This window comes from Mus caroli, unplaced genomic scaffold (assembly GCF_978045245.1).
Source record: "Mus caroli unplaced genomic scaffold, Mus_caroli_1 scaffold_8, whole genome shotgun sequence".
Classification (NCBI taxonomy): Eukaryota; Metazoa; Chordata; class Mammalia; order Rodentia; family Muridae; genus Mus; species Mus caroli.
In genome coordinates this window covers 34,410,679-34,422,806 of record NW_028227263.1, presented here as the reverse complement: position 1 = coordinate 34,422,806, position 12,128 = coordinate 34,410,679, and the positions used below count along the sequence as shown (strand labels likewise).

The 12,128-nt window shown below is 42.5% G+C and overlaps 1 protein-coding gene across 1 annotated transcript in view; it reads right to left on the bottom strand.

Moving 5' to 3' along the window:
- Galnt18 (polypeptide N-acetylgalactosaminyltransferase 18) overlaps window positions 1-12,128 on the bottom strand; it is a 318,219-nt gene that overhangs the window by 72,378 nt on the left and 233,713 nt on the right. Inside the window, exon 6 of the mRNA XM_021167493.3 lies at window positions 10,229-10,343. Coding sequence (XP_021023152.1) covers window positions 10,229-10,343 — 115 coding nt within the window. The remainder of the gene's footprint in view (window positions 1-10,228; window positions 10,344-12,128) is intronic.

Sequence of the window (12,128 nt, the reverse complement as noted above, 5' to 3'; positions counted from 1 at the left end):
TTATGATAATGAGATAATAAAGTATAATGATGAATTAACTTTGGGGGCCAAGATAAACATGTTGAACGATCTAACAGTTTTGGGATAATAAATTCTAGCTTGCCTATGGTATTTGTGTGTTTGCACTAAAAGGGATTATTGTAAGGGAAAGATTCTGAAAATATTGAAAAAAGACACGGACTTTGTTATTTAGTGGATATTTAATAGACTATCTTCCCACTGGAACTAAGAACATTTTTTTTTGAGATAGGGTCTTGTACAGCACAGGCTGGCCTTGTACTTGCTATGTAGCCAAGGATGACCTTAAACTTCTTAAATTCTCCCACCCCTACCTCCTAAGTACTGGGATTACAGGTGTTGTTGCTGGTTTATATGTGGTGATGTGGATGGAACTCAGAGTTTTCCTTGTATATCTAGGTAGACACTCTACCAACTAAGCCATGCCCCCACCCACAGGGGTGACTGACAGCTGCTAATAACGTCATTGTGACATTTACAATAATATCATGGATAAATACTCTATTTATTCTACTCTATTTTGTTTCTTTCCTCTTGTATGCCTGTTGAATATGCATTTTCCTCCAGTATGGGCAGGTGGGTACTAGGTTCTCCATAGCTGAGATAGAAGGCTTACAAGGGGGTGAAATCTTGTAGACAGGACAGTAGAAGACTGCACGAGATAGAATGGTCACGGTCTGTGGTGGAGAGAGTCCCCAAGTACAAATGCTAGCCTTATTAAGTTGTTAAAGGCTATGTGGATGGAGGACTTTGGATGATCCCATGTGCCCCCAAAGGCCAAAATGTGCAGCCAATTAGCTAAAATTATTCCCATTCTAGATGATGCTTGGATCCAGAAGCATGCAGAGAAAGAGACTTACATCCTAGCCAGACCCCATGAAGAGGCTAAGAAACAGCAGATAAAAGCTGCAAAGCTCAAAGTAAGCAAGAAAGAATGAAGACAGTGATTCAGTCTTAGGGGCAGGTAAGTGCTCCAGTCTGGGGTGGAGGGTGAAAATACTATTTAAGAGTCATCAGAGTTCAAGAGATGGCTCAGTGTTTAGAAACACTGACAGCTCTTCCAGAGGTCCTGAGCTCAGTTCCCAGCAAGGACATGGTGGCTCATAACCGTCTATAATGGGATCTGATGCCCTCTTCTGGTATGTCTGAAAACAGCGACAGTGTACTCATATAAATGGACAAAATTTTTAAAAACAAGGGTCATCAGAGTAGGAGGTCATTGTCTAGAGGACCAAATGATAAAGAATTTTCCAAGACAGAAGCTCCCATGAGAAACCCCAGTGAGAAGTCTTGGTGTGTAGGCAGGAGTTCATGATTTGTATATATCCCATGGCTGCCCAACAAACTCTCCTGCATGTGGTAATGCCAAATGACTCAATCTAGCCAAGATTCACCATGGTAAAAGCATGGCAGTGAGCGGTTCCCTTTCTTCTGGCTGCCAGATCTAGACACCAGGAGTACAGTAATGGTTGTGGGCATTCTCCCTCTGCCCTGCCACAGGAAGGTGGGATCGTATTAAAGAGTTCAATAGCAAGAACTAATTGCAGGCAAGGCTTCTCATATTTCTCCCTGGCAACTCCATACAGCTCATGAATTCAATTTAAGAAGAGTGTGCGTCTTTTTCTTTATTGAATCAGAACAAAATACAATTGAGAATTTTCTTCTACGAATCAGGACTGTTAAGATCTTCAACAATTGTGCTATAAAATCAGACTTTCTCTAGATGCTTAACTACAGAAAAAATAGGTGCAGCCTGCTTTACTAGTGGGCACTTACTGTGTTTCTCTACTCTATATGTCTGTACGGTTAGGATGTTTTATTCCTTGAGAACTTGTCAGCATGTAATGGTAAAACAACCTAGTCCTAGATTTTTTTTGTGAGAATATTTTAAACTATAAGTTCAATTTCTTTCATGATCATGGGCCAGGTTTTATTTTTTTCCTGTGTCAGTTTTAATAACAACATCATTTCACAAATTTGTGTTTTTGTTGACACTTTCAAATTATAGCATAAACCTGTTTGTTATACGTTCTTAATTATAGATACCCATATCAATGAAACTTTTCTTATTCCTAACATTTATTTATCTCTGCACCTTGTCTCTTCTCCTGTTAAAGTTCTGCAATTTGATTATTTTATCAAATAAATAAGTTTTGGCTTGATAAATCTTTTTTATTGTATTCATACACATACACATGTTTATGTGTATATATGTATGTGTACCTGCTGCTTTGTTATTTTTTGTTCTTATCTTTATAATTTCTTCTTTAGTTTAAACAAAATAGGAACTTTATTAGGTGGGTATGCTTGAAAGATCCCAACAACTGTAATGGGCCATCAACTACAACCACATCTCTCTAAATGACAGAACATGCTGTAATCACAAATTCTAATTCTGGGCTCTGCACCATCATGAAGTTAGTCCTGCCTGTATCCTACACGAGGGAGTAGAATGTGAGTCAGTTTCTGCTTGGTTTTTGGTATCTGTAGTCCATGATGTTGGCAGACATTCATGAACTTGGTCAGTACTTTCTGAAATGATTCAAAAGCTAAAAGATCACCCACATCTGAACGCACAAATTAATTTTGCTCTTTCAAGATGGGTCAAAGTGTAACCACAAAATTCCACTTCTGGGTTCTTTCTGATGACAAACCACAGATAATTCCCTAGAGTGTGGTCCTTGTCATGCAATACAGCTGTCAGTGTCTATCTATTCAGCTTCCTGGACCGTTTTCAGGGCTGTCTCTCTCTCTCCTACAGCTATTGAGGTCTTCAATCCTAATGTTTTCTCTCCAGGTCTTGGTAAACTTCCACCATGGGAACAGCTTTGGGATATTGTAAACCGTGCAAGCAAAGCGGCCTCTTCAGTATCTTCTACTATTTTTATTCTAATGTTCTCTGAGCTCCTGAGACGCTAGTAATGCTCAGCTCTTATTTCTAATGGAGGAATGGGATATCAGACAGTTTCTCTTCCGCTCAACTTGAGCTGCATTCACACAACATAGGCACCGTACATATTTATAATGACTTCGGTTCAAGGTCTTTTCTAATTTCGGACACAATTTCTTCTTTGAAATATGGATTTTTAGAAGCATGTCTCACAATTCCAAAAATGATGGTTTTGTCTGTAACTTTTGGCCATGGGTTTCTAGCAATTCCATTTAGCCATGAGAGCATGTTCTGTGGGAGAAGAAGCCATGATGTTTGCTGTGTGTTTGTTGTCCTATGCCCCAGAATGTGCTCAACATCCGTGATCATTCAATTGGTTCTGGGAGAAAATATCATTCATCGACTTTTATATGCTTTACAGAGGCAACCCACTAACTGTGTGCATCTGCCAATGACTTTGGGGAAACGTGATAAAGCCTTCTGCTATGCTGTCAGGCTTGCTGATGTCTCATTGTTCTTTGCTGGCTTTTTTCCCCTAATAAAAACCTTATTTGATGTGTCTGGTTATTTTGTCTCTGTGTATGTCGGTATATCTCATGCATGTGTGATGCTCACAGGGGCCACTGGATCTCCTGGGACTGGAGTTACAGACAATTGTAAGTCACCATGTGGGTGCTGGGAATCAAACCTGGGTCCTCTAGTAGAACAGCCAGTCCTCTTAGCTGCTGAGCCATCTCTCTAGACTCTGTAGAGTTTTTTTCTTTATACAAATTTACATTGTTTCACTAGTAATGTTCAAACTGACAACTATAGATTCTAGATTAATTTCACATTTATCATTTCTAGACCTTTTTATTATAATACTTCTTTTTTAGAAGTTATTACAATAGCTTTCCTTAGGTTAGCATCTGCCCAGTATGATTTTTTCTATCTTTTTAGATTTTTATCATGTCTGTATATCATTTCAGGTTATGTTTCTTGTAAATAGCCCATTGCTAAGTAAACTTTTAAGCTAGTCTAAAACTATTCATTTTTGACTTAGTGCATGTAAATTGACTGGTATAAGTAGGCCTGTGTTGCCTCTTTGCACAAGCTGTTGTATCCATCTATTTCTGCCTTGCTTATAGAATATTCATATTTTATTTTCCATCAACTGATTTTGAATTCATGTTTCTTCATTCTGTGTTTTTCATGTAATCCCTAGAAAATTTAATTTGTTTACTTAAGTTACCTATTTTAAACTCAACCAGTAACCTTTCTATGAATAACAAAATAGACATTTACAACCATCCCCATCACCCCTCCTCGTGTATATGCTCTCTTTAGCATGCCCAGGGTTTCTACAGCCCAGTAAGCAGTGTTTTGTTCCATGCCATATTTTATTAGACTAATCTATTTACCATCATTGAGGTAATTATTCTTTAATCTCACATTTCCTTTGGGGATCATTTTTCCCCAAGCATAAATACTTTTTAACTTATTTAATAAAGATCTTACATGAGAAAATTAGTGTTTGTGTGTGCATGTGCATGAGTGCATGCATGTGCATGCGTGTATTGTATCCTCTTTTGAGTGGGGTTATTTTGGGTACACAAAGATACTCGGACAAGTATTTACTCATCATATAGAAAAGAGTATCCCATAGTGTCTTGGCTTTCTCCATTGCAGTGAGAAGTCGGCTGTTCTAATCATTTAATCATTGGTTTCTCTTTCTCTTACTGGGGTAAGTTCTTATCCTTGTCTTTTAGTTTCACTATACAAACATACAAACATACAAACATACATACATACATACATAATGCATATCTTCATTCTTATCTGATTTTGAACAAGTTGAATTGGTATGTTAGTTGGGAAAAATTCAAGACATTATTTGCTAAAACAATTGCTTTTGCCCATTCCTCTCCTTTTACTATCTCCACTTGGAACTATAAGATAGATGGTATACTCTCTCTAGTCTACCCAATCTTCCCCCATATCCTTTTATTTTTCTTTCTGGGCTGACTTTGAATGATTTCTTTAGATACACTGTCTAGTTTGTTGGTTTTATTATCTTAATAATGTTCATATATTTGTTCGACCCAACCACTTAGCTTCATTTTATATTTTCCACATTTGAAAATTTGTCCCAGTAAAACTAAATGTTATAGTTTGGATGTAAAATGTCCCCAAAGGCTCATATACTGATGTATTGATGAGAATGCTGATAAGGGCACTAAACCCCAGTAGATGAATTCATGGCTGAGTTCGTAGCTAAAGTGGGCTAGGAGGAGGAGGTAGGGACTTGGAGGATGTGGGTCACGGAAGCTATGCCTTTGAAAGTATATCTTGTCCATTGCCCCTTAGTCCTTCTCCCCTTCTCTAGGTCCTGGACACTGGGAGTTAAGAAGCTTTGATGGCTGCTATCAACTGTCAGCTTAACAGACTCTAGAATCACCAAAGAGACACGCCCCTGGGCAAGTCTATGAAGGAGTATCTAGATTAGGTTAACTGGGGTGAGAAGATGCACTCTCCAGGCAGACAGCATCATTCCATGGTCTGGGGTCCTGGACAGCATAAAAATGAAAGCAGGCTGAGCACCAGCAGCCATCTTTCTCTGCTTCTTGACTGTGCATGCAATGTTCCCAGGTGCGGCAAGCTCCTGCTGCTATGACTTTCTTCATGATCTAATGCACCCCATGCATCCATTTGCTGAAATAAATCCCTCCTCCTTTATGTTGCTTCTTGTCACAGCAACAAAAATATTCAGTGGCATGATGTTGTGCCACATGCCAGGACCAGGACCAATGGAGTCAAGTAACTGAAACCATGAGCCAATATGGAATCTCTCCTCCTTTATGTTGTTTTTCTCAGAAATTCTGTTGCCATGACAAAAACTAAATGAATGATTTGAAAAGTCTTCTCATTCATACTTTAATATCTTCTGACTAAAATATGAATTCTTAGGGGCCAGAGGAATGGTTCAGTGCACTTTGTTACACAAGTATGATGACCCAAGTGCAGATCTCAGCATCCGCACAAAAAGCTGGGTTGGCCACACATGCATCTGTAACCTAAGAGCTGTTGGTGGGAAGCACAGAGACAGGAGGATCACTGGGACTTGTTGGTCACCAGTCTAGCTGCAGAGGTACTCTGTCTCAAGAGAATAAGAAGAAGAGCAACAGAGAAGCGCATCTGACATCCTCCATGTGTGGGCACCGGTGCAGACACACCACATAAATATGTGACATTCTCTCTCTCTCTCTCTCTCTCTCTCTCTCTCTCTCTCTCTCTCTCTCTCTCTCTCTCTCCCTCTCTCCCTCTCTCCCTCTCTCTCTCTCCTCTCTCTCTCTCTCTCACACACACACACATACACACAAACACACAAATACACACACATATACACACAAATACACACACACATATACACACAAACACACACATATGCACACAATAAATAGATTATTATACAACATATTTTCTATCCTGTATCTGATTCAATGCTCTGAAGACTCTTTAGATATAATTTGTCTATTGATTTTGCAGTATCTCATCTTTATGCATGCCTTTTCTCTTATTCTATGATGTTTTAAAAGCTGTCACTTCATGTTTCATGGACCTCTAGCTGTGTGATTTTTTTAACCTGATTTAAATGGCTTGTTTTCCAGAGATGAGTTATTCTTTATATTGAGAAAATAAGTCTTTAAGACCCCAGCTCCATTGGGGGCAAAGCAAGCCCATTGCACAAGGCTGAGAGGAAGGAAGTTTAAATGTGACCAGCTTTCCCAGATAATGCTCTGATCTGAAGTTTTGGTCTCTCAGTTTTCTTGGCTTTCTAACAGACCACTATCGGAGATTGCTAAACTGACAAAAATGAACATACAGTTCTGGGTGCCGGAAGCCCCAGTGGAACAGTGCTGCTCAAGGGGCACTCTCCTCCAGAGCCTCTAGAGAAGGCTCTTTCCTGTCTTACCTCTCCCAGCCTCAAGTATTCCTTGGCTTGTGGTATCACAACTCCAACCTCTGCCTCTAGTTCTACATGGCTGTACTCTTTCACATTCATCTTTGTCCAGACTTCCCTCTTATAAAGACACCAGTCACATTAGATTAGTTAGTACATATGCTGGCCCAGTGTGGCTTCCTTATACCCCGATTATACCGGACAAGACTATTTCAACATAAACTCACATTCCCAGGTAAAGAATTAGGATTTCTGGACGTTTTGAGGGGTGGGGGAGCGACTCAATTGAGCCAATAACAGTTTCTAACTTTTTTTTAATGTCCTTGCCAGGTCTGGAATACATTCTTATGACTAAGAAGTCTCTGAGCTATGAAGTATACAAATTTTCAGCCTTCTGTTTATGTCAGCTCTTATTTCTTACTTCCTACTCCAGCAAGTCTCACTTTTTCCTCATTGTCATGCAGATTCTAAAGTCAGGGGTGGGAGCTTACTAGAATTGAGTGTAAAATGAGATTATCAAGGCCTTAAAGGGAGACTCAACAGGCAAAGCTGAGTCTAAAGGAGAAAGAAAGCACAAACATTGTGATGTTTCTTGGGGGAGGAGTCTCAAAGGACTTGGGTCCTGGGCTTGATCACTGTGATACATGTATTGAGCCATAAAGTCCTGGACTTGAGTCTTTTCTGTGTTTTACAAATTGCATGACCTTGGAATCTATACAAGTTCATAATTTCAGTTTCTTCAATTGATAAAGGGGAGATACCATAAAAGGTCTATTTTAGAGTGATCTATGGTTGGATGGCATTAAAAAAATGCCTCAGGGTTGGGAAGAGGAAAGTGGTAAAGTGCTTACGGAGCAGGTGTAAAGACCAGAGTTCAAACACCAAGGCCAACGTGAATGCTGCTGTGGTGGGCTGCCTGTAACGCTACCCTCAGAAGGTTGAGACTAGATCCCCAGAGTAAGCCGGCTGGCAAGCCTAGCTAAATGTGAGTGCTGGGTTTGATTGAGAGACCCTAACTCAGTGCACACAGTGGAAGAGAGATTAAGGATGATTCCAGACATCAACCTAGTGGGGCTGCCATGCCACATGTAGAAACACAGATGTGTATGCACACCAACACACATACAAACATAAACGCATGCACATCCCACACACATATGCACAGGGAACATGAGAGGAAATGACTAGCAAGACCCCAGATACACATCAGCTAGTCAATATGTGCAAAGTATTCTATTTGCCTACTCCAAACCAGATGAGGGCTTTGTACGAGTTGCTGCTGCATAAAGGAGATGTGATAAGTGATGGCTTTCGGTTTGACGCACAATCCTGAGGGGTAATTAGACATATTATTTTCTCAGGCAGGAGACTGAGGCACTGAGACATTCGCTTGAAAAACGCAGAAGAAAAATAGGTAGCGGTAACCACAGAGGAAGACAGAAAATGGTCAGCGACCCTGCACCCCCTCAAGGAAGAACCAAAATACAAATGAACTGTCCCTCCCTGTGCACTTAGTTCTACCAGCTTAGAGAGGCTGTGCCCTGTTTTAAAAGCCGCCTTTTCCTTTGCCATCAATGATGCTTCATCTCTGTCCAGTGGGAGGCGAGAGATCGAAAACAAAGGCTGGCAATATTTTATACTGTATTTGAAACCCTGAACACGAAACTACCCGGAGATATTTTAACACATATCTGAGAGCCTCACCCAGGCCCACACTCCAAAATAGCTTTATAATTTAAGGAAGGAGAGCCAGACATCACCACCACCGTGTGATTGACTCACACATATGTTGGAAGCAGAGTTCACAAATCTAATTCCTTTCCCCATTTCTGGACATTTTTACCCAGAGAACACAAGTGACCGGAGGCGGTGCTGCCCGCTCGGCCGATTCCTGACAGCTGCTTCTGGTGAAACAGATTGTGTTTGGGGGCAAGCATTTATCCAGGAGCAGTGCTGAAATGAGATGGCGAGGAAGCCGGCGGGTAGTGAATAAATGACCAGCGGAGGGAGAGCTGGAGAAATGAGGGTGATTATGCAGGCGCTGTCCTCTATGAATACATTAGCTTCCCATCAGCCTGTGCATTCCCACTGCCTCCAAAGCAATTGCTTGGAGTGCCAGTGAATACAGGTGTCTGAGGTGTTTTCCAAACTCAGCCTCAGACAGGCTGTTCCTTCAGCCAGTTTGAAAAGCCTACTACGAAGACTGGGGATGAGCTGCGCCCTGGAGCAGTGTTAGGTCCTCGGGGTGTCATGGGATGTTCACTGTCTGGGTCTCCCTTGCACAGTTAAGGAGAGGGTTGTCCTGGGTTTGCTGCTTATTCTGAGGAGTGGGAAACAGAGGAGGGTAATGATGAGAGGATGGTAGGTTCTTGAGTGGGAACTGAAGACCTGGGCTGGACCTGAAGACACCAGATGCATGTACCGTGGCAAAGGTGCAGTTGGGTGGACCGGGTTTTGGAGGAGGTCTACATAAGGTATGAATGGCTGGTCGTGAAACAGAAAATCTGTCAAGAATAAGACACCAGGTGACACAAGGTCCCTCTAAAAGGCTGACAACCCTGTGGAATGTGGGTGATAGGTTATTAGAAACAGTTGGTACCATAATGGGGATTCACCAAGGCTGACAGGGTGCTTCCTGGACACGGGCAATCCTTCATTAGAGCCACCACTGTGTTTCTATCAAATACCAGGTACCTAACTCACCTTCCTGGCTCAGAAGAGGGATCATTCTAAGCTTCTCTGCCACAGGCCAAGAGATAAAAGCCAGGAAATGTTCTTCAGGGGTAAGAAAGAAAATGCCACTTCTTACAGAGATGCAGTATTGGTTGATAAACCATAGAGAACCCTCAGTATCAGGGGCCAGGATGGCCTGTGAGTCTGGCTAGCACGAGGTGGGGTCAGAAAGCAGCATGAAGTGAATTTGGCTGTGTTCCGCTATTTATACTCCAGGGGTTTATTTATTTCTTCCTAGACCCCTTTAACCATCTTTGGAAATGTTCTATGGACCACAGTGGAGTAGACTGCCATAGGGAGGTGACTCTGGTGATCTTTCTCGTCCAGCTTCCCTCTGGTGTCTTCTGTTGCTTACCCTCAGAGATTTGTTCAGTCTAAACAGAAGTGCTAAACCGGGAGTCTGATTCTCTAGGCAAGCAAACTCTGAGGGCTTCTATTTCCTGAAAATTCAAGAGGTGCTGCTCTGAGTCTCCCTGGCTCCACCTGTGCACATACACCAGGGCTTGGAACTAGATATTCAGTGTGTGAGTGTCAACTCTTAGCTCCCTTTGTATTGTGAACTAAGGGCTCATCAACACTACACCCTAGACTTATTCACTTACCATCCTGGGAGCTGAGCTCAGCCCTGTGTGAGAAATCTCACTCACCCTGATCCCAAGCTCCACATTCTCCCCTCCATAGACCTCCATGCCTTCGTCCAGCAAGCCAATCTCCTCGAAGTACTGCCGGTCCACAATGAAACAGCCAATGAGGGCGGGGCTCCTGCAGGGTGGGAGAGATGGCCAGCTGTGAGCAGAGGCTGGTCTGAGAGTCATCTGAGGAGAAAGAGCTTCCCATCCCAAGGTTCCCACCTCTGCTGCCAGACCCCGTGGGGCCTTGTTTTCTTGGTATCCTCCTAGGTTCATCTTCATTTAGCCACCCCAAGGAAGTTGTTTGAGACAGTGGGAAGACAGCTCTTGTTCTAGGACCAGCCATTGCTCCCCACTATGCTTGCTGGTGCATTAGTAAGGGGAGGCAGTGCCATTCAGTCTGTTGGTGTAGATTGCTTCTTTGGATTTTGAGACACATGGGCAGACTGCTACAGTTTGAACTTTCCCATTATCCCCATTGAGGGCTCTACATGTCAACCTCTGTTCACTTAGATTAGTGACAACCAGGTTGTTGAAGGCTTTGAATAGCATAGAAAAAGAATGCATAGATTTCATCTATAGGTAAAGGCTTGTCTGTGGCAAACTTCAAGCAGACGAGTGTAATGGGTATGTTTTGTTTTGTTTTGTTTTGTTTTGTTTTGTTTTGTTTTGTTTTTGAGTTCTTGGGCAAGCTGGGATCTAGCTCAGTGAGTGGAAATGCTGTCAAGCATACCTCAGACACTGCCTGGGTTTTGTGCCCACCGTTGTATAATCTAGGCATGGCAGCGTATTTCTCCCATCCCAGCACTCAGAGGTGGGAGGATCATAAGTTCAGAATCATTATTAGCTACATAGAGAATTCCATGTCAGCTTGGATAACATGAGGGGACACTAGGAGGAGGTGGGAGGCATGAGGAACCCACCTGTCTCCAGGAAAGGTGGTAAGGACACAGAGGAATCTGGAAAGAGATGTAGTGAATGGGGCAAAGACCATGGCTGATTGGGTGTTACAGGTGCCAATGATTCTGGTTCAGAGGCTCAGAGAGGCTGGGGAATTTTCTCAAGACACACAGTCAGAGCATAGCCATTCCCATATGCTCTCTTATGTCTGGGCTTGGTGTTCTCCATTAAAGGAGGGTGTCAGTCTACTCTAAGAACACGCATGTGATACCCCTATAATCTGTGGAAGTAAAATCATTTAGAATACAGTCTAGTGTCTGTGTACCTGAGCATCCTCCTGCATCAGCACTCCCAAGAAAACAGCCCCTTCTGCACCTGGGTGTGTTTCTAGTTCCAATTAGATGGGTTCATTTGCATGTAACTGACAGTTTTCTCACCCCTAAGGGTTGCTCAGTTTCTCTCTCTCTCTCCTTCACCAAATCCTCCAGCCTAGCCTGATAGCATGGAAGGCTAAGGACAACAGATGACAAATAATGCAGATGCAGAGCCCACTGTTCCTGCTTACTCCCCTAATGGTAGCAGTTCTCTGTGAAGCCCTTCACTGAGGAGCTAGGAAGTCCTGCTCATATCTGCTAATGCTCACACCCCCTAATACTGTAGTACAGTTCTAATCTGAAACCCTGGCTGACCTCAGCCCTGGGCATCTGTCACTGGAATTGTTTTCCAGTGCCAAACTCTATGTAGCTAAGTGGTAGAGTACTTGACTAGCAAGCAGAAAGCCCTGGGTTTGATCCCAGCACCATAAGGAAAAGGAGCTTTTTGAAAGCATTTTCCCCAACATGCCTCACAGCCTGCATTGTTGAATTGTGCTGGCCCTCCATCAACAAGGCCTCTGACCCAGAAATGTTGATACTTGATACCTACAGCATCAGTTTTGTGGCAACATCCTATGGAGTGAGGTAAAGAGCTCAAAGGCTCTGGATCTGACCAACTCTTGAAGACCTCTTGTGCAGTGAAG